The 23,471-nt window shown below is 41.5% G+C and overlaps 1 protein-coding gene across 1 annotated transcript in view; it reads left to right on the forward strand.

The window, feature by feature from the left end:
• LOC117357880 (collagen alpha-1(XXI) chain-like) overlaps positions 1-23,471 on the forward strand; it is a 381,914-nt gene that overhangs the window by 262,660 nt on the left and 95,783 nt on the right. The window contains exons 22-24 of the mRNA XM_033939103.1: positions 7,408-7,411; positions 18,154-18,173; positions 23,034-23,087. Of these exons, the coding sequence (XP_033794994.1) occupies positions 7,408-7,411; positions 18,154-18,173; positions 23,034-23,087 (78 nt within the window). The remainder of the gene's footprint in view (positions 1-7,407; positions 7,412-18,153; positions 18,174-23,033; positions 23,088-23,471) is intronic.

Here is a 23,471-nt window from a genome sequence, read left to right on the forward strand (position 1 = left end):
CCTCTCTCTCCTTCAATGATCACCTCAACTCCCTGGTAAAAAAATGCTTCTTTAGCCTCCATATGTTGAGGAAAGTAAGATCCTGCTTTCATCATTCTCATTTCGCCATCCTCGTTCAATCCACCATCCTCTCTAGACTGGACTACTGCAACTCCATCTATATAAGCCCAGCTAAGAAAAACCTCCATAGACTTCAGCTAATTCAGAACGCCGCGGCCAAGCTTATTTTCGCAAAAGGCAAGTTCGATCACGTCTCCCCACTCCTCTCCAAGCTTCACTGGCTCCCAGTATACTCCAGAGTCCTCTATAAATGTGCCTGCATAGCCTTCAAGATTCTACATGGCGTCCTTCCTCCCGTTATCCCACTCTTTTGGAATTCCTCAAACCTGCTCTCTACTAGATCCTCCCAAAAACTGAAACTATCTTTCCCATCTATAAAAGGTATATCCCGCGCAGGAAAACTTGGAACATCCCTCCCCTTTAGAACCACAGAACTCTGGAACAACCTCTCATCCCCACTCAGAAATTCTAGCTCCTTCCAATCCTTCCGCAAACACTTGAAAACTTGGCTCTTTTCAAAAATCTAATCACCTCCCGTTCTCTAGTACCCTGTCCCTCTCTATCTTCTCAGTCCCTCTCCTATATCCCTTCTTTGTAGTTCCTTTCCTCTCAACCTCTGTAAACCGTGCCGAGCTCTGCGCATGCGGAGATGGTGCGGTATACAAACCTAAGGTTTAGTTTAGTTTAGTTTCTGAACCTGGGTTGTCCTCTCGCTCAGGGAACTTGATCTGTACATCATAGTCTCAGGTGATCTGTTGATCTTTGCAGTCCTTCACCCCCATGACAACATGATAGAACTCCTGCAGGAACATACACTCCACCACTACCTGAGCCTCCAGGTCCTCGATAATCTCCTCAATACACCTCTTGGCAGCCACAACACAATCCTTGGCTCCCATTAGCGCGACAAGAAACATTGGACTCCGAGCACACAACCACCCACAACCAGAGTGCAATGAAAACCGCCGCGCAAAGCCCCCAGACACCCATGCCGATCAGAGTAGGTGGTGGCAAAAGCCCGATGAAAGAAACCACGTGCACCCGCTGAAAGGCCGACACTGGCCAGCACGCCATGCCCCAATTGGCCACAGACCAGCACACGCACCCGAGAGCCCCACACCACAGCCCCCACCACACCCCGACCGCAAGCAACTGCACGCCCAAAGCCCAATGCCTCCCACCTCACCAGTTTTGGGGACTTTCTCCATTTATTGGTCAGTAGGGTTACCATTAGCGTGACCTTGTTACTTTGCACACCAATTCTGGGGAAGCTGACAATCCCGCACCTATCGAATATTACTGCCACCTTGGCCAATAAGGATAGGTTCTGACTGCTGGCTCATCATCTCCACCACTGCCTGGAAAGCTCGGAACTCCTATCAAACACTCCAAACAAGGCCTCGGGAGCCCTCAAATTCCCTTCGGACCCAGAGTTCCTGATGTACTCTCTTACTCACATATTGCAGCTCACTACCTCATGACTTCCAGTCAATAATATGCTCTCCGTCTTTCAAAGTGTTCCAAGCCTCATTCTGGCAATTCCTTCCATTATTAATTTGAGTCAACTGAAAATTTAAAACTACACATTTTGCAATGGCTTCACAAACGTTTTGAAGCCAAATTCAAAAATCAGAACAGGTGGCCATACAAAAATTTCCAAAGATATAATTGAAATATATTCACTGAAATGAGCCTTACCCTAAAATAAATAAATAAATAAAACTGTAGTCCAGAAAGACCACACAGTCTATGCCATCACTTCCAGGAATTGATTTTAATATTCCTGGAGCTTTACTGGGTCCTCGTAATTAGTGGTATGATTATTATGAGTGACCTTTATAATTGCTGGATAAAATAAACCATATCTGGCTCCCAGTTGCCTCAACTGTGAGCAAGCTGAAGAAACTGCTTTCTGGCTGCTGCCGTAGCTTTTGCAAAGTCTGGAAGAAATAAAATCTTGGACTCCTGCCAATTCAGATTTCTGGACTCTTTAGCTGTCTTAAGTATCTCCGTGTGGTATCTGGTGTGCGGGTGGAGGCTTATGGCCTTGGCCCAGAAGTGAAGTGTCGGAGCTGTGCTCCTATCACTGAGGGTTCACACTGAGAGCGCCCTATAACATCATATAATGTGACATGTTCTTTGACATATTACACTATATTTGGTTTGCAAGTTGTGAGCCAAGTTAGGCACCTTGAGCTTCCCCCTCACAGACCTTGATGTGACTTGGTTGCCTTCCTTGTTTTTTCTTTTTTTAAGTATCTCCGAGGCTTGAGGAAATCTGAGCAGCTTAAATATTATAGGTCGTGGACCACTTTGTCTGCTATTTCCCCTTGATGATATCCAGTGTGCCCTTTCCAGTTCTAATGGATGTCTGAGATTTAAGGTAAGCAGTTTAGGAATAAAATCCTCTAGGAACTTAATAGGGTCAGGCCCTTCAGCCCCTTCCAATAATCCAATCAGTCTGATATTATTTCTCCTAGCCCTATTACTCAGATCTTCCAGATCCCTGGTTAGACACTGTACCGTCTTGTAGTCCGACTGGCACTGCACTAAGCTGGTTTCAGTGGCAGTTACATGCTTCTTTAAAGTCTCCATTCTTGTGTTTGCGATCTGCATCTGAGCAGACAGAGTCACCACCTCCTCTTGAACCTTAACAAGGACATTTGAGTTTTCCTGTAGTTTTTTTTAGAGTTTTCCACCAGCATGTCTTTAATCTCCTTCATTTCCATCATCAATTGTTCAAGAATCTCAACAGTCTTTAGGAAGTGGAACTTTAGATGGTGTAGGAGGATCATGTCTAGTGCGCTTAGCTGATCCAGTAGCTCCAAATGCAGTATCCAACTTGGTCTGCCTCGTTGCAGCCATATTTTACCAAAAGCAGTATTTTTGGAGAAGAAAACAGTCCTTGAATTGCTGATAAATATTCAGTAGTAGCCTCAACGGGGAGAGCTAAGCAGTTACACAGCCATTCACATCGCTGCCAAGTTCCAGAATCCATTGATTCTATAGCTTTGTGTTTTGATCCTGTAGCATGTTATTGACTCCTGTAGCATGTTATTGACTCTGTAATGTACGTATCTCTGTTCCTCCTGGGGAGGACGGGCTATAAAAATGAATAAATAAATAAATAGGTGCTTATGGTACCTAACACCACTTCCAGTGTTAGCTACACCTACAGTGGCATAAGGCACCGTAAAGCGCCAATGAAAGAATGATTCCAGCGCTGATTTTTTAAGCACTGATAGGTGCCTTGAAAATCAGGTTAAATGTCATTTAAGTGGCATTTTCACTAAGCTTGAGCATCTATCAGTGCCTAAAAAACAGGCACTGTTTAGAGAACCTAGGCTTTAGTCTAGCGAGTTTCCAGTTTCTTCGTAAGCTGTTTTTTCCTACGATCCGAAAAAACTGGAAAATCGCTGGGCTAAGTGTATAGCCCTTGATGGAGACTACATTGTTTAACTTGTGTTTTTACCAAACTTTTCAAACTACCATAGTATTGTAGGACCTGGCCCACATGCACATGGCTCTGGCTGCTACCATATAGCTGCCAGAGGCATTGTATGGAAAAGATGTCTACATGCTGTCCGACATGGTCTTTCTACTGCATATTGCAACATTTTGCGACCTTAGAATTTCATGGTTCTAACTGTACCGAAAGTTGGCTCGCTTGTAATCCCATGCATAGACTAATTTCTGTACATAGAACCATGTAATTTCTTATGAAATTAAGGAACGGTTAAGTTGCAATAAATCCTCGTGAGTGTTGTAACATCTACATGTCAGATAGAACCCGGAAGTCATCGGAGTTAAAAATACTGAAAATTGTCACTTAGAACCCTGTAATTCTAAGGTCGTGATTTATTGCTGCTACTGGAACCTATATAGAAGATGCTATATAATTAGTACCACAGATGATCACTGTATGGCTAGCACCATACATTTACGGCCTCTGTGCAACTATTGCTGCATATGTATTGCCATTGCCAGAACCCAGGTACATATTGTTCCCTGCAGGTGCTATACACTACATTTCACAACCAGGGGGCCTCATTGCCACTGAAGCCAACAGATGTATGGGCCATCTGCTTCTTGGCCAGTAGTCAGAGATATGTCGATGTGGCTCATACAAGTGCTGCCCTGGTTTTGTATTTGTGAAAACATTGGTGTTAATGATGCTGCAGATGTAACTTGTCTAATCATAACTCAAATTTCCTGAGTGTAAACTGTAGAGATTTGTCAGTCAGATAATATAGTTCCTATTACCCCTTTTCTTATGCCAAATTTCTCTTGAATGGAACTACACTACTTTCCATTAATGATCCTCCAGTTCATGTGGAGTTATCCATTAAAAAGAAAACTCTGCAAGGAAAGAACCATTTTCATAATTTCCTATGAAACCCTCTTTTCGTCTAGATTCAGAAATTATATATCTTATGGCAAGATGCCTTGTTGTGCAAATATTACAGTTGCAGAGAAAAGAAAAGTTGTTTCTATGGTTATACTAAGTTGTCTGGAAAACAGTGTTGAGACTCAAGCCTCCTTTTTCCTGAAATGCCTATAACTAAATAATAAAGCATAGAGTCTAGACAAAAATATTTCATAAATGGAAGACTTCTTACTACCATAAGTTACCATTAGGTCATTTTGAACTGGAGCATAAGTAAGGAATTGTAATAAATATAAATACAACAATACAAAAAGGGACAAAAGAAATATTAACTCTTTTTTTTTCTTGACTTGACAATGATTTTTTTCACTAGCTTTTGAAGGCTAGAACCTTTTCTCCTCATGTCAGGATAATATGAGCAATATAAGAATGTATATAAGTACAGAAGACAAACACAAATAGGGCTGGGGGTGTGGTAGAACCTGATCGTTTTTCAGAGGATTGTGATTGTGAGGAGCTAGCTAAACTACAGGTAGGCAAAACAATGGGGCTGGATGGTGTACATCCGAGGATATTGCCATTCTGAGCTCTTTGGGGACAATGGGATAGAAAACGAATTAAATAAATACATAAATAGGAGGAATTTAGGGAAGTTCTGGTGGCTTTCCTGGCTGACCTTTTCAATGCTTCTCTAGAGTCGGTAATGGTACCAGAGGACTTGAGAAGGGCAGATGTGAATAGGGAACTACAGGCTGGTAAGTCTGACTTCTGTGGTAATTAAATTAATGGAAACACATTTAAAACAGATAATAGTGATGTTTTTGGAATCCAGTGATATGGATTCATTAGAGGCAGGTCTTGTCAGACAAATCTGATCAATTTCTTTAACTGGTTGATCAGTGAATTGGATAGAGGGAGAGCGCTAGATGTAGTGTATTTAGATTTTAGCAGAACCTTTGACTGTGTTCCACACAGGCGTCTAATAAATAAACTTATTGCTCTTGGTATGGGCCCCAAAATGACAGACTGGGTCAGGAACTGGTTGAGTGGAAGGTGACAGAGGGTAGTGATCAATGGAGATCGCTCTGAAAAAAGGGCTGTTGCTAATGATGTGCCTCAAGGTTCGGATTTTGTGCCTCTTCTTTTCAACATTTTTGTAAATTGTTGAAGGGCTGTCTGGTAAGATTTGCCTCTTTGCAGATGATACCAAAATCTGCAATAAAGCAGACACACCTGATGGTATGAATAATATGAGGAAGGACCTAGCCAATGCTTGAAAAATGGTCTAAAATTTGGCAGCTACGATTTAATGCTAAGAAATGCAAGGTCATGTATTTGGGTTACAAAAACCCAAGGGAACTTTTATGCATGAAAGAGGAGTGGGTCTTGGGTGTGATATTATGTGATGATCTTAAGGTGGCCAAACAGGTTGAAAAAGCAATGGCAAAAGCTAGAAGAATGCTAGGGTGTATAGGGAGAGATATGGTCAGTATAAAAAAGGAGGTATTGATGCCCCTGTATAAGACTCTGCTGAGACCTCATTTAGAATATTGTGTACAATTCTGGAGAGTGCACCTTCAAAAAGATAAATAGAATGGAGTCAGTCCAGATGAAGGCAATTAAAATGGTAGGTGGTCTTCATCATAAGGCATATGGGGACAGACTTAAAATCTCAATATGTATATGTTGGAGGAAAGGTGGGAGAGGAAGATATAATAGAGATCATAGGCATCAAAATGAGGGAGGCCACAGGAGCCATGGCCTCCACAAAAATTGGCAGTCAGTAATGGCTCTACTCCCCCACCCACCTCCTCCCGGCTGCTGTAATTTTAAATCTTCAGGCAACTACCACGCAGTGTCGCAGCAGAATGAAGACTTCCATGGCAGGCCTGCTTGTTGATGTTACGCGGCAGCTGCCCGAAGATTTAAAATTACAGCAACCAAGTAGGTGGGGTATATGGGAGCTAGAGAGAGAGGATGTGCCATAGGATCATGCTGGAGCTATGACAGAGCCTTTGTGCACCCCAAATGAAAAAACGTTCTGCTATCTATGACAGAGATGTTTAAATACCTATGTGGCATAAATGTGTATGAGGCAAGTCACTTTCATTTGAAAGGAAGTTTCAAGTTTATTTAAAATATTTGATGTAATCGCAGTATCCAAATCCAATGCGATTTACAAAATTAAAAATAGGAAAAAAAAAAAAAATTTCCAACAAACAGGACATTAAAAACAATTATGACGTAAAAACACTGATGAAGAGGAGGGGGGGGGGGGAAAGAAAAAAAAATGGATTAAATACAATTCGAAAATAAATAAAAAGGATGGAATGAGAAGGCACAGGTTGAAGTTAAGAGGCGATAGGCTCAGGGGTAATCTAAGGAAATACTTTTTACAGAAAGAGTGGTAGATTCATAGAATAGTCTCCCAGTAGAGGTGGTGGAGACAAAAACAGTGTATAAACTCGAAAGGATGAGACAAGCACATGGGATCTCTTAGAAGGGATATAGTGGATGCTGTGGATGGGCAGACTGTCTCTGTCCCTGGCCCCCTTTGTCTGTCTTTCTGTGTATCTCCCTGCCCCTGTGTCTTTCTTCTTTTCTTTCTGTCTCCCTTCCTCCCTCTGTCTGTCTGTCCGAAGCAGCATTCCCTCCCCCTCCATTTCATTCCCCCCACACCAGTTCCCTGTGCACCTGCCCCTGTGTCTTTCTTCTTTTCTTTCTGTCTCCCTTCCTCCCTCTGTCTGTCTGTCCAAAGCAGCATTCCCTCCCCCTCCATTTCCCACCCCCCAAACCAGTTCCCTGTGCAGCAGCATTAGCATTACCTCTACCCCCCTTTCCCTTCCCACGGTCCCGACTACACATGGCGATTCAACTACACCCGGCTGTTAAACTGACCCGAGTCCTTTGCCGCCTCCCCCTTCCCTTCCCGCGGGCCCGACTACACATGGCGATTCAAGCAGCGTGTGCAGCAGTCTTCACACGCTGCTTGGGTCCTTCTACTGCCCTGATTTACTCTGGCACGTCTCTGATGACATCATCAGATACACTGCAGAGCAAATCAGGGCAGTAGAATTGCCCGAAGCAACGTGTGAAGACTGCTGCACACGCTGCTTGAATCGCCGGGTAGGTAGTCGGGCCCGCGGGAAGGGAAGGGGGGGCGGCAAAGGACTCGGGTCAGTTTAAGAGCCGGGGCGGAAAGTTGCTGGGCTCCTCGGTGGAGGTGCTGAGCGGCCGCGATCCCTCTCCTCCGAGATACCCCCCTGCCCGCCCGCTGGAGGAATGGAGATCGGCGGCTGGCTGCGGTCCCGGCTTGTGGAGGCATCGGCGGCTGGTGACGTAAGCACGCATGCGCACTCCTACATCTCATGGAAAACGGATGCATGCAGGTGGGAGTGCGCATGCGCGACTTACCATTTTATTATATTAGATATATATATCTAATATAATAAAATGGTAGGACGCGCATGCGCACTAAAAAAATCGTGTTCCCTGATCCCGTCGCGGAAACACGTTTGCGCATGCGCGGGTTTTACGTCACCGCACTCTGTTCCTCCTCCACCATGCCACGCCAGCCATGCTCGCCGCCAGCCTCGAGCTCCTGGGGGCCCCATGTCCGGCACCGGCCTCGAGCTCCTCGGGGCCGGCGGTGCGAGCCGCCCAGCCGGTGCTGAGGCCCCGCCTCCCGCTTCCGCCCTATACGCTCTTCAATTCCTCCAGGCAGTGGCAGACCAAACAGGACCGTTCGGACACCAGGGTTCTACACACTCTTGGAACCCAAACTAATGTTTACAAAGAATTAATTTTTAAGTTCAGCAGACCCCAAGGTAATGTTGTGGCCGAAGTTATTTTTTAAGTTCTAAGCCGCTGTGCAACCCCCCCCCCCAACTGGAGATCGCCGCTCTCCCCCCTCCCCCCCCCAACTGGAGATCGCCGCTCCCTCCCGCTCCCACTGTGCAAACCCCCCCCAACTGGAGATCACCGCTCTCACCCCCCCCCCCCCCCCAACTGGAGATCGCCGCTCTCACCCGCTCCCACTGTGCAAACCCCCCCCCCCCCCCAATGGGAGGATGCGCCGCAGCAAAGTGCTGCACAGGTACTGGAGGGGGAGAGACATATCGCTTCTGCACCGGTACAAACATCCCTCCAGCGTTGGCACTCGCTGCACGTTAAACAGGCTGCTTCGGGCTTTCTCCTGCAGTTGAGTCCCTTTGCCGCGTCACTAATACGTCATCAATGACGCAGCAGATAGACTCAACAGCAGAAGAAAGCAGAAGCAGCCTGTTTAGCGTGCTGCGGCTGCCAACGCTGGAGGGAGGTTTGATATTAAAGTCTTGCTAGGAGGGTCGCAGAGTCAGCGGGGGTTGGGCTGGGAGGGGAGAGAAGCGTCTGCCTCGGGTGCTTCAGGCAGCAGCAGCGTTTACAATTCGCTGCTGTTGCCGGCTTCAGGCCTTCCTCTCTGGCCGGTCCTGCCTAATTCCTGTTTTCATGAAGACAGGACCGTCCAGAGAGAAAGACCTGAAGCCAGCAACAGCAATGAATTGTGAATGCTGCTGCTGACCAATTAAGTAGTTAAATGAGGAAAGGGAGCAGAGGGGGAGAGAATGGCTTGGAGGGAAGGAGGAAGGTATGCCAGACCAAGGCAAAAGGAAGGAGGAGATGGAGAGAGAGAGAGATGGAAATAGAAGAGAGGGCAGTGAATGGAAGGGGCAACAGAGAGGGTGAACAGTATTCTAGCACCCGTTAATGTAACGGGCCTACAGACTAGTATATTTATATAGATACACATGAGAATACACAAGACTCCCGTGTATATACAAGCACACACACGACTCCCCAAAGCTGTGTGTGTGTATATATATATATATATATTTATTTATTTATTTATTTATAAACAGTACACACATATAGAATGCATGTGAGGAACCCTATTTCAAATTTATACCATACACTTATTTTAAAGGAATTGCAAGGAGTGGTGTAAGATCTTTCATATAAACAAAAGTATTAAAGGAAAGGCTGTCAAAGAACCAGAAAACTAAATATTTAAATGAAATGAATAAATGTGTCCTTAAATATAAAATGAAAATACTTCACTTTACAAAACAGGAGCACAAAGGATTAGAAAGACCACAATAAATTAAAACAAATCTAATTTAAAATATACAAAATCACATCTGATTGCTCCTTCAAACCCTGTTAGTATTTTGGCAGCAAGGAGTTTTTTTTCTGCCTGGAAATTGCTCTAAAACTTATGGAACATTTTTAATCACCCTACTGTCACTTAAAGAGACAGAACACCAAAAAATCTGAAAAAGAGTGGAAACCCTGGTGGCACATTGAGAAAAGAGCAGAAAGCAAACCCAGAGCCAACAAAGAAACATGACTGCAGATAAAGGCCAAATGGCCCATCTAGTATGCCCATTCGCAGTAACCATTATTCTCTTTCTCTCTCCAAGAGATCCCATGTGCCTATCCCAGGCCCTTTTGATTTTAGACACAGTCTCTGTCTTCACCACCTCTTCTGGGAGACTGTTCCATGCATCTACCATTCTTTTTATAAAAACGTATTTCCTTAGATTACTCAGGAGCCTATCACCTCTTAACTTTGGCCCTGCAGACTTCAAGCAGAACAAGAAGTAGAAAGTCTCTGCTCTCTTAAAATCCAAAATCTACACCCACTAATATGATTAGAGATGCTGTGGCAACACAAAACAGATTATTCCTTAGTCTGCAAGTGACTGTATGATCCTTCTACAATCTACAAGGACACACCACTTAGGATCTCAATAGACCCTTGCACTTATGCATTTATTTATTTATTTTTATAGCCCGTTCTCCCCATGAGCCCAGAACAGGTTATAAGGATACATATACCAAGTTTTCAGGAACAGAGATATGTACATTACAGAGTCAATAACATGCTACAGGATCAAAACACAAAGCTATAGAATCAATAACTTACAACTTATAGAGAATATGACTAAGAACACATGCTTTGCAGAATCTAAGAAAATAAATCACAGAGTCACGTATTGTAGGACTGATTGTGATCAACTGATGCATTTTTTCTATATTTCCTCTGCATTTTCTCTTCTAAAATTATAAAAACAACTTTTAAAGAAACTGGCTACAGATGGGCATGCACACATTCTCATCCTTCACTGGCTTGTCTGCGTGCAAAATTGTTTTTGACGTCAAATTAGGCTCCCTGTAATAACCTCTTAAATTAATTAGTTGACCTTGCTAATGAGTATAGGGGCCCTTTGCTAAAAGGTTTTAAGGCCTAACATGTGCTTAGAGTGTGGGAAAATGCTTACCATACAACATGTTAAACTATTTTCTGGTACTTTGCCATTTCCCATACACTAAGCATGCATTATTATTATCTTTTTTAAAAATATATATTTTTTCAAAGAGGGTGTGCCATAGGCAGGGAATGGAAATGGAAGTGTTATTCAGGTACTGTGCTATGATTAGCGTGTACTAATAGAATAATACAGACAACCACTTAGCACCTCCTACTGCAAATAGGAGGCTATAAATGTCCTGTTTCAATTATCTGAAGTTGCTATACACTAATGACAACATCAGTGCATGACCTGCAAATGAAAAAGGCAACAACTAGAAAAGCCTTATTTTACTGACAAATTAAATATGGGCTTAGCAGACAGGAAAATCCTGCATTAAAATGCACTAAGCCCATTTTTAAACACATTTTAGTATAAGGGACCCATAGAAGGGCATTTTTGAAAAGTCATCTGAGTCAAAGTTGGGACATGCCACCCATAAATATCCCAAAACACTTACCTATCTCACAACTTGGATAAGTGTAAAGTGATGAATGTAGGTAACAAAAATCTCAAGCACGAATACAGGATGTCTGGGGCGGTACATGGAAAGACCTCCCAGGAAAGAGGCTTGGGAGTTATGATCAACAATGTGTGGCGGCGGCAAAGAGGGTGAACAGAATGCTAGAAATGATAAAGAAGGTGATCACGAACAGATCTGAGAAGGTTATCATGCTGCTGTACCGGGCTATGATGTGCCATCACCTGGAGTACTGCGTCCAGCACTGGTCGCCGTACATGAAGAAGGACACGGTACTACTTGAAAGGGTCCAGAGAAGAGCAACTAAGATGGTTACGGGGCTGGAGGAGTTGTCATACAGTGAAAGATTAGAGAAACTGGGCCTCTTCTTCCTTGAACAGAGGAGATTGAGAGGGGAAATGATTGAAACATTCAAGGTACTGAAGGGGATAGATTTAGTAGATAAGGACAGGTTGTTCACCCTCTCCAAGGTAGGGAGAACGAGAGGGCACTCTCTAAAATTGAAAGGGGATAGATTCCGTACGAATGTAAGGAAGTTCTTCTTCACCCAGAGAGTGGTAGAAAACTGGAACGCTCTTCTGGAGTCTGTCATAGGGGAAAACACCCTCCAGTGATTCAAGACAAAGTTAGACAAGTTCCTGCTGAACCGGAACGTACGCAGGTAGGGCTAGTCTCAGTTAGGGCGCTGGTCTTTGACCAAAGGGACGCCGCATGAGCGGACTGCTGGGTACGATGGACCACTGGTCTGACCCAGCAGTGGCAATTCCTATGTTAACCAGTTTTAAACAGGAAAAACATCCAGATTTTCTCTTTGAAAATGGCTGTGAGATGGACATTTTTATGTGGAGAACATCCAAAATGAATGGCCATTTTCCAAAATAAAATATCCAACTTGTGAATGGCAAAAAAAATCTGTCCAGCATCATTTTGAGGAAAATGGTCACTGAGATGTCCAGGCAGAGCAGAGGAGCAACCTAGTGGTTAGTGCAATGGACTTTAAACCAATGGATTCTAGTTCAAATCACATGATAACTCATTTGTTTTGTAATTATGAGCCCTCCAGAAACAAAAAAATACTTTGCAGGTGGCTTATATATATAGGGTATAGTAGGTATATTTCTGTTTCTGAAAGGCTCACTATTTTTAAAAAAACTTCAGTTAAAGTGAGATTTGAACCAGGGTCTTTTGATTTAAATTCTATTACACTAACCATTAGGTTATTCCTCATAGTAACATCTTGCTTTGGTCAGAATGCCTGTCATAGAGCGTGATATTCTTTTCTAGTTTCAGGGAGAGGGAGGGAGACAGTAACCACATAATGATGGAGAGGCCATGCCATAATCCTTTAAATAGTCAGCTGCTTAATCAGAGCACTTTTTACTCTGGCCATAATTGAAACAGGTCTAAATCTAAGACTTCAACATTTCTTTCTGTTCAATTATAGCTGCTGGACATCCTATTTTTGGGCCCTCCCTAGTCCCACCCTTCTTCCCACGTTAGTGTTGAACTTATTTTTTTTTCCTTTCCAAAATTGTGATTTGAAAATTTTTGGCAGATAGATGAGGTTTAGGGGTATTTTGTGATGTTTATATGCTTTGAAATAAGTACCATGTAACTTATTTGAGTACAAATGGATCTCTTGGTACAGACATGAACCCCTTTTGTGAAAACATTCTTGGTAATAAGCAAATTATCTAATATGGTCTCACTCCTCTCAGACTTTGATGATTTTTACTATTCTTTCATTCTGTTTCTTGGACTCTCACAATGGCAGACAAAACATTGACTACAAACTGTATATTAACACCAGATGTGGAGCGTAGATGGGAATTCCTTTTTGGAAAATTTGACGTGCAACTGCATTTTGCTGTTTCCAAAATATTTTTCCAAATATTCTTGGAAGCAATATTTTGCAAACAAAATTAAAGAATAAATTAAACTGCAAGAAAAATAATGTGCTTCAAAATGTTCACTTGGATTACATACATTGAAAGATTACTTAAGTAATCCACATCTGCAAAAGAATTCCAAGTAAAATAGCTTAGCTATTTAAAAGAGATTATTACTTGTTTCAAGTGATAATATAATAACTTATATAATGAACTAGTGAAATGCAAAACTTAAGTTTCTTGTTTTACAACTTGAAATGGGGGGGAAAAACCCCTAAAATGTCACAACACTTTTCATTTCATATAATTGAAACGAAAAGTACCAAGAAAAGTATGGAATCTAATCTAATCTAATCTAAACCTTAAGTTTATATACCGCATCATCTCCATGAGAATGGAGCTCAACACGGTTTACAAGAACTTAAAATAGTGGGTAGAGAAGAAGAAAAAGGATTATATGAACTTATGTGTAGAAGGGGGGAGAGAACGGGGGGAAGGATAGAGCTACAATTTGCTGAAAAGCCAGGAATAACTTGTAAGGTTCATGGCTCCACATCATTTTCATTTTGGTTGGGCTGAGAACTTTTCAGTGGCCCCTCCTCGATGGTTCCAATAGCACTTCTCCATTTCCTGCTTTCTCTTTTCATTTTCTTTTTTTGTTAGGAATTCTATAAACAAGGTCATTGGAACCACACATATACAACTCCAATTACTGCTACTACTATTTATAATTTCTAAAACGCTGAAAGGCGTACGCAGCGCTGTACATGTGCATTTAACATATAATGGTTCCTTCTCAGGAGAGATTACAATCTAATTTAGACAAACAGGACATATAGGGGTTGGGGAGTTTCTCACAGAGAGAATGGTAAGACAGACAGAGGTATCTTATGGTGAGTGGGAATTAGGAGTTAAAAGCAGCCTCAAAAGAGAGTTTTTAGCTTGGATTTGAATACTGCTAAAGATGACGCTTGATGTAATGACTCAGGCAGTCTGTTTTAGGCATACGGCACAGCAACCTTAGATTTACATCTCCCTCTAACATTACATTGTTAGCTAACCCTAAGAATAAACCTTTTTGGTAGTATGCTTGTAGAGGAGAGGTCAGATTTTGGTAATATTATAGGAAGAAGTGACAGACTTTAGCTGTTTGTTGTATCTGAGCTGAGAAGGAGAGAGAGAAGTCAAGCAGACAAGACAGGAAGAATGAGAGTGTTATCCACAGAAATAGAGAATGGGGGGGGGGGGGGAGTGGGTTTAGGTTGAAAGATAAGAAGCTCGATCTTAGCCATATTCAGTTTTAGGTGGCAGTGAGACATCCAGGCAGGCAGACATGGGGCGTGGCCTTTGGTATATGGTCAATCAGAATATTAGGTCACTCCCAGTGCATTCCAGAATGCACTGGGAAGGAGGCCTAAGACTTTGGTTGGCCCAGGTGCCCAAGGCGCTCCTAGGGGTTACACTGGGAAGGGGAAGGCGGCCAGAGGGTGTAGGTATCCATATGGCCTGCCGTACTACAAAAACTAGGATGGATGTGGGGGGGGGGGTTGCCAGCAGAGTGGGGAGGGGGGGGGTTCATGTATGGGGGGGTCATGGGTTCAGGAGGGAGCCCTGCTGGCAGAGGGACGAGGGCCATCCCTCCTGCCAGGGGGGGTTCAAGGAGGGTTCGGGGTGGTGGTGGCAGGAGGAATTGGGCATTTATCCTGCCATGGACAGTGTCGGGTGAGAGTTTGGGGGTGGTGGCAAGAAGAATTGGGCATCCCTCCTGCCGCGGACAGTGTTGGATGGGGGTTTGGGGGGTCTGGCAGTAGGAGGAATTGGGCATCACTCCTGCTGTGGACAGTATTGAGTGGGATTCAGGGATGGCGACAAGAGTAATTGGGCATCCCTTCTGCTGCAGACAGTGTCAGGGTGGTTCGGAGGTGATGGCAGGAGGAATTGGGTATTCCTCTTGCCGCAGACAGTGTCAGAGGGTTTGGATGTAGCAGCAGGAGGGAGTGGGTAACCCTCCTGATGGCTGACTTGCAGTGGGGCTTGGGGGTTCCCTGCTGCAGCTGCTCAGCTGATTGCTACAGAAAGATTTTCTTACCGTGATCAGCTGAGCAGCTGTGTCTATTTGAAATGTAGGCCAGCATTTTGCTGGCCTACATTTCAGGTGCCTATCATGGCCCTAGAGAGATGCCTAGGGCCGCTTAAGCTCACCCAAGGCCACTTCTGGGTAAAACCACACCCATGCCCAGCATCCCTAGGCACCTCCCTGCACCTATGACAGATGCTTACAGTGTAGGCAGACTGCCTCAGGGTTGTTTTTTTTTTTTTTAAGAAAACATGCATCCCAATTGGCTGATTAGACAGGATAGGGCACCTACCACTGCCTACAATTGGGACACTGTTTATAGAATTTGCCTCTTAATGTTTACATGATGCAAGAATTTGTGACGCTTGATGCAGGTGAGTGTCCACCAAAACTTTGGATAAGAAAAGAGTCTTGATTTGATTAAACTTTATATTGCCTGGAAGACATTATGTCAGATCCCTATTCCTTTGCTTTTTTGTTTCACATGCGTTTCATATTTGTTCTGGATTTTAGAATAAGGTATATTTAGACTCCTGATGCAGGCTTCTTTGCGAAACATGACTGAATCGAGTCCTTTTTATTTTATGTCCTTGTGAATAAAATAAACCTTTATGATTTGATAAGAAGAACCTCTTTTAATTAGTGTCTGTGGATAAAAGACTCCTCCTTTATATATACTGGAGGCTTTTTGAATGATCATATCTTACATACTTTGACTTTCTGAATGACTTCTGCAAATCATGAAAACAGTACAACTTCAAATAGATATACAGTATACCTCAAAAATATTTTATCCAAAAATCTGTTATTATAAAGAAGTGACCTTCTGATTGAATAGTATATCGCTAAATCAAAAAGGAACTTGCCAACTTCTTCTTTAGTCACGTGAGATAGCAGCTATGCCCTAATGATCAATCCAGAGATCTACATTAAGCACTAAATAGCCCACCACAAAGTCCACAATTATAAATAGGTAAATATGTATCTCAATAATTAGTGAAAACGTATCCTCAATGTGAAGAAATAAGCATAAGCATAAGGAATTTGCAAAAACCATTACAATGCTTCCCTTAAGCTCTAAAAGCGAGACAAGCTCACTTAAAGCTGCACACCATCATGGGATATGTTGTGTGTGCCTAAGTTAAATGTGAATCAAAGTGCACAAAATCTTATAGGACTCATGAAGAGCTACTTAGTAACATTTAATTAATTAATGTAGTAAGAACAACTTCTTTAGGGCAAGTGTAGCTTCATCAACCCTTTGAATAATTTTTTCAATAATTCTCAGATTTCATAAATCTAATACATTTTTGAATCCACTTATCTTAGCATTTTGCAGTTTAATTAACTGAAGACATCTTCATCCTTGGAGACATTCTGCACCCACATGAATTCATGTTTCGCATTATTAGCTGAGTAATGAGAGTCTCCTTAAAGCAATGTCTCAAAAATGATATCTGTGGCTTTATTAAAAAGGTTGATGACACTATTCTTGCCCTAAGGAAGAAGTTGGCAAGTTCCTTTTTGATTTAGCGATATGCTATTCAATCATTAAGGCTCCACCTCAGAAGGTCACTTCCTTATAATAAAAGATTTTTTGATAGATATTTTTGAGTTATATATCTATTTGAAGTTTGTACTACTATATATATACCAAAATATCGCCGATTTTGTAATCATGAAAATGACATACATGCATACATGAGTGTACATATGTATATAAATGCCCAAATTCCACATACAAATATTTTACAGGTAGGCCTACACATAGGTGGGTCTGGGCAGATCATGGGCATGACTCACTTTTACACGTGTAACTTACAAAATATTATAAGAAGGAGTGGCCCTAGTGGTTATGAGCTACAGCCTCTCAGCTCCCTCAGGTTGTGGGTTCAATCCCACATTGCTCCTTGTGACCCTGTGTAAGTCACTCAATCCTCCATTGCCCAGGTACATTAGATACATGTATGAGCCCCACCAGGGAAAATGCTCGAAGTACCTGTATGTAAACCACTTAGACAGCCTGATAGACAGTATGTAAATAAACAAATACATTGCACACATATCTCTGACATTTAGGTTGCAAGCACTTACCTCAGCTTTGGCTGGCATTATGGCCCAAATTCTGTAACCAGCCCCTAATGTTAGGCACCTATTTCGGAGGCGCCCATCTAGATAGGTGCCTATCTAAATCGAGTAACAAGCTCAATTAAGCATTTCGATGAGCAATAATTGAAACTTAGGCACCTATCAAGAAGGAGCGATTCTGCAAAAAGGTACCTCTAAATATTTAAACGACCTTACCAAAATAATAGGCACTATGCACGTTAGGCATGGGCGTGGCTACATGTTAGGCGCCTTGTTGCAGCATCGCTGCTCTTAAGTGTGCTTAAGCGCTCAGCTAGGCGCCCTAACCTTTAATTGTGCCTAGAGCTGGTCTATTTCTGGGGCGCCTCCAAAATAGGTTCTCCGCTCATGCGGTGATTCATTAAACAGCACCCAATTTTACTTGAATCACGCTGAACGGTGCTTAAATAGGTGCCTAACCTTTGGACGCTTCTTAAAGAATTTGCCCCTTTTGTGATCATGCGTAAATTAAAGTGCATATTATCAAATGCTTTCTGGATATAGGTCTGAACTTCCTTTGTTAGAGAAACCAATTTTAGTTAGTTTGGTTTTTTCTTTCAGAATCCCTGACAGTGTAATTTGTTACTATATAAATTTATTTTTAGACTTTCACACTCCTATTCCTTGAATTATTATTGTCTCTGCATATAAGATTGTGGTAAATGATTATATTGATCTTTAAATGTATAAATAAATGCTACATTAATTCCTGACTTATAGAACTATATGGTTTTGTTTTAATAAAGGGTTACAATGGGGCCCTGAAGGTTTAACTGGTCGAGCCGGAGAACCTGGACTCAAGGTTACAACAAAACACCTTTATTGAATAAAAATAAACAGTTGTTATTCTTGCTTTAACTATTCCTATCATGCAATGAATGAAGACAATGGCCCAGATATTCAGAAATACTGATTTATACAGTGACAGAATTAGTATGGCTAAGTACCCTATCTGGATAGCTGCTATGGTGGAATGCTAGGGCAGAGTGAAAAAAATAAAAAAGCTTTCTAACCTTAAACTCACTATACCTATGCACATAGTATTAGCGTAGTGGTCTCAAACTCGCGGCACCGGGGGCCCACATGCGGCTCGCCAGGTACTATTTTTGAGGCCTCTCAGTATGCTTATCAATCATAAAAGTAAAATAAATCAGTTTCTTGATAATATGTCCTCTCTAGCTATAAATTACAATATTATTATTAGACTTAGCCACAAAGGAAAGATTTATAAACTATAAAGAGTTTTTACTCATACAAAATTGTTATTTCTTTAATAAGACATTAACCTATTTTTTTTCTGAGGCCTTTCAAGTACCTACAAATCCAAAAATGTGGCCCTGCAAAGGGTTTGAGTTTTGAGACCACTGTATTAGAGGCAATACTTGGGTATAATAATTAACGAGAAATTGATTAGATTCTTCAAATGGGGACCCAAGAAAGTCATGGCAATCTAACTCAAGTCAACTTTCTTGCTTTACTTCTCAGCTATTACACTGGCCAACACTCATTTTGGTGCCTCAAATGTCAGACCTGTTTCCGGGTATATTTGACCTGCTGATTTCAAAAAGGCACCAGTTTTCTCCTATAAGCTTTAGTTTTTGAGATACAGAACATGTGCCATATACCACTCTTCACTCTGCTCGCTCATTAAAAAATCTGGATATTTTAATGTAGTGTTTAAATTAATATCTTTAAGCATGAAAGAAACATTAAAAATAAAAGTGTACATACATGAAAATCTACTTATTTCATACCAAAAGCACAAGTTTATGATATAAATTTCCCAGTCATTCGACACACAAGAAGATCCTTTTGTAAGACTTCCAAGAGTAGGATCTGCCAGGACAATCCCGCACAAGATTCCAACAATAGTCTACCATCATGTGTGCATCCCATCTTCCTTGGTATCTGGGTTCCATTGTTTTTATGTCTTGGTGAAATCTTTCACTTTGCTCTTCGCTTAAGTCACCAAAGTTCTCTGGAAAGTGATCTAAGTATCTGTGCAGATAACTTTTAACACTCATGTTACAGCCAAGCCTGTTGAAATGAAAGAGCATACTGTATCCTCTACTAATTGTGTGCAGTTGTCTGCATTCTTGTTGCCAAGAAAGTTTTTCACAACAAGAACAAATGAAGACCAGGCACATGATTCAATTTCATTCATTGATGCTATGAAATGTGGATCATTTATAAATTGTCTGATCTGTAGATCATTGAAATTCTGCCTTCAGTTTTTTCCATGGTAAGTCCAAGCAACATAAGCGCTATGTATTCAATGCACCCACTGTCTTTATTCAAAGCCTTTACAAATTGTTTCATCAGGCCTAGTTTTATATGTAGTGGTGGTAGTTTTGTTTGGCTCTACTATCCCAAAGGCATAAAAAACAAGGATATTTTGTGTAGCCATTTTGTTGACCAAGAAGCAAATTAACCATCTTCAAGTCTACACAAATCACCAATTGATTTTTCTTGATAATTTATCTTTTTCAAGACCAATTTTCTTCAGAAAGTTTCCGATGTCATTGCAGACTACTAAGTTGTCTTTGGTAAAGAATGGAAGCAAGTTCTTTTCTCTCCTTTGATAAAATATAATTTTTGTTCCAGGCCATATATAAGGAACTAGTGCTAATACGATCTATCTAATGCAATTTTCTGAATCACTGCCCCAAATAACACCAGGAACAGGTCAAAACCCCAAGGCACCAAGTAATGGGTTTTTTTTCTTGGCCTGTGTTATCACACATAACACTCCTGGCTTTCTTTCACCATTATTGAACCTCTCTATTGGGACTCTCTGCATATCCTGTTTCAGTAGTATCCTTCAAGGTTACTCCATACCAAACCATCTGCTCCTGGGTGACTGTCGGCTTTCCCTCAATCTCAGTTTAAAAGTTACTTGATCTACTTTTATAAACGTTAGCACCAGCAGCCTGGCTCCATCTTTTTGGTATATGCTCCCCCTTTCCCAGAAGGTTGCCCAGTTCAAATTAAAACCCTCATTCCTGCACCATCGTCTCAACCACTCACTGAGACTTCAGAGCTCTGCCTGCCTCTTGGGGCCTGGGTATGGAACTGGGAGCATTTCTGAAAATACTACCCTGGAAGATCTAGATTTCAGCTTTCTACCTACTATACTACTATTTATCATTTCTGTAGCATTGAAAGACGTACCCAGCACATTTTAACATTCAATAGACAGTCCCTGTTCAGAAGAGCCTAAATTTTACTTCCAGAACCTCCCTCACACATTTTCCTATGCCACTGGTATCTTGGTACATATAGATATCTATCTATAGATATCTATATAGATAGATATCAGTGGCATATCTATATGTACCAAGACAGTCGGCTCCACCCCAGCACTATCTAAAATCCTATCTAAGTGATGTGTGAGATCTGCCACTTTTGCACCAAGCAGGCAAGTGACCAAACAATCCACACGCCCAACAGTCACCCAGCTATCTATATGCATAATGACCGAATCACCAACTACAACAGCTGTCCTTCCCTCCTGAGCAGAAGCCCCTGGAGACACATCGTCAGTGTAAGCAGATATTGCATCCATTGGTCTACAAGATTATTTCCTACTTCACTAGGGTGATGCTCTCCAAGACACAATGGCTGCAAGACTGGAGATAAGACTTCTCTGCATCTTCCCTTTAGGTCTCCTCTAAGTACTTCTCTTTCTCTCTCAGCTCCTTCAAGTCTGCTACTCTAGCCTCAAGGGAACAGACTCGTTCTTTAAGAGCTATGAGCTCTTTGCAGTGAGTACACATGTATAACTTTTCGCCAACTGGGAGATAGTCATACAGTACCTGGAAGACTGAGCTTCGCTTGGGCAAGTAGTGTTAATGATGATAATGGTGTTCTTGTTTTAGTTTTATATTGTTGCTATTGCACTGTAGTATTTAAGTTTTCATTGTTTTCTGCGTGAAAACTAAAGATCTGTTTATAGTTGAGTATGATAGGTGATTCATTTTTGTTAAGTTGTACAGTTTGTGAAGAGAAGTAGGTAAAAGCAATAAATGTTCCACAGAATAATATAAAGGTGTGTAATGGGTTTAGCTAGGATGTAGAGATTTTAAATGTTTTAAGAATGATGTGTAGGTCTGTAGGGTACCAACTAAACTGTGATGGAAGTATTTTCATACAATTTGTCCCTATAGGCATGCTGGAAGATGTTGTCAGGCACACTAGAAGCATATTGGAAGGTGTATGTTCTCTTACGTGAAACACAGCAGAAGTACAGTGCAAGTTTTATGTCATCTTAGTACAAACAGTTTTTGTAGTCTAAAGTTGTTAAGGTTGTTGACATGCGCAGTGGTGGTAAGCAGTCACAGAGAACATATAACTGTGAAGAGTTAAAAATGATAAAGGTAAAAAAAAAAACAGTGCTTCTGTGTAAGGTGTTCCTATGTATAAAAAAGGGGCAGACAGCTTCTCTCTGTTAGTGTGTGTGTTGTATTAAATTTACATGGATGGTAGGCAACAGTTTGTATGATAGAGCAAAAATCATGTTGCTTTTTTAAGGGTTTTTAAACGGAAAAAAAGGATGTAGTTGGTGGCTCCTGTAGAACTGTGGTGTAGGCACATATGTGCTGAAAGATGGTGCTGTGTTATTATCTGATTAATTTTCCTTAGGGTGTGTGTTGAAATCATGGTTTTATCAGTCTAACTTCTCTGCTGTTTGTCTGCGAAGTGCCCAGGTTGTGTATTAATCTAATTCCCTACATGAGAACTAAGTTCAGACTTGTTTAATTTTCCTCAGGTTGTGTCCTGGAATCATGGTTTTATCAGCCTTTGTGAAATCACAATCTAATTTTCCACAGGTTGTGGCTTTGATTCATGCTTTAAGTGCCCAGATTGTGTGTTGAAATCATGGTTTATCAGCCTAACTTCCTTCCTGTATGTTTGTGAACTGAATTGCCCTTCTGTGTGTTTGTGAAGTGCCCAATCTCATTACCTGTCTAATATTCGCTCCTTTGTGTTTGTGAACTGCGGATTTTTTTTTCAAGTGCCCAACCTGATGGTTTTATCTGCCAAACTTCCCTCCTGTTTTTTTTCCTCAGGTTGTGTGTTGAAATCTTTCTCAGTGTGTTGTAAGCCTCATTCTGGTGCTTCAATAGCCTGACAAACCTCACTTCTGTGTTCCAAGCCTCATTCTGGTGTTCCAATAGATTTTATCAGTGCATTCCACACCTCACTCTGGTGCTCTAGCAGTCTTTCTTAGTTCATTACAAGCCTCATTATGATGCTGATCCAAACGTCTTTTCAAATTCTCAAAATACCCCCCTAATGAATTTTTCCAAACGTGACACCTACTGTAGCTAAATCACTTTCTCATACCCTAAAATGTAACCTCTTCCTACTTGAGAACTGGGTTGGCCACTGTTGGAAACAGATTACTGGGCTTGATGGACCTTCGGTCTGTCCCAGTATGGCATTCTTATGCTCTTATTTTCTTAACATTAGTAATATTATCAGGCATTTCAAAAAAGCACTTGCCATTGATTGATTGCCTCATCTTGTTTTCATTTGAACAAAAAAGAGGTTTTTTTTAAACATGATTGATACTGTCTGACAAATCAAAGTATTTACATTTTCAAATATTTTATACTTGATACTCATAAGAACAAAAACAATTTAATTGTCTTATTCACAGGGCAGAAAAGGTGAGCCAGGAAACCAAGGAAGTCCAGGATCTGTAGGAATGAAGGTAATGCATGCACAGGTTTCTTTTATAAATATTTCAGAAAACATATACCACATTTCATCAAATGTTTTATGGATTTATAAACATCATAGTGCATTTGGGGAAACATTTTCAAAGATTTAGTCATGTCTACCTTGGCTTATATTCTAAAGTATGTGTGTACCATTTTGAATTTGGCACCCTAATTGCAGGAGAAAAACTGGTTCCCTCCTGCCAGTGAAGATTCTGGAAGGCCCATTAGAGTAACATACAGTCTGTAAAGGTTCGTGCTGCTTCTGGGTAGGGGAGGACTGAGGCAATAATTAATTCAAGGAAACAATAAGGCAGACAGTTTGCAGAGGCCAAAATAGCAGAATAAATACTTTTATGGAGAGCACTGAAATGTCA

The sequence above is a fragment of the Geotrypetes seraphini genome, chromosome 3 (genome assembly GCF_902459505.1).
Source record: "Geotrypetes seraphini chromosome 3, aGeoSer1.1, whole genome shotgun sequence".
NCBI lineage: Eukaryota > Metazoa > Chordata > Amphibia > Gymnophiona > Dermophiidae > Geotrypetes > Geotrypetes seraphini.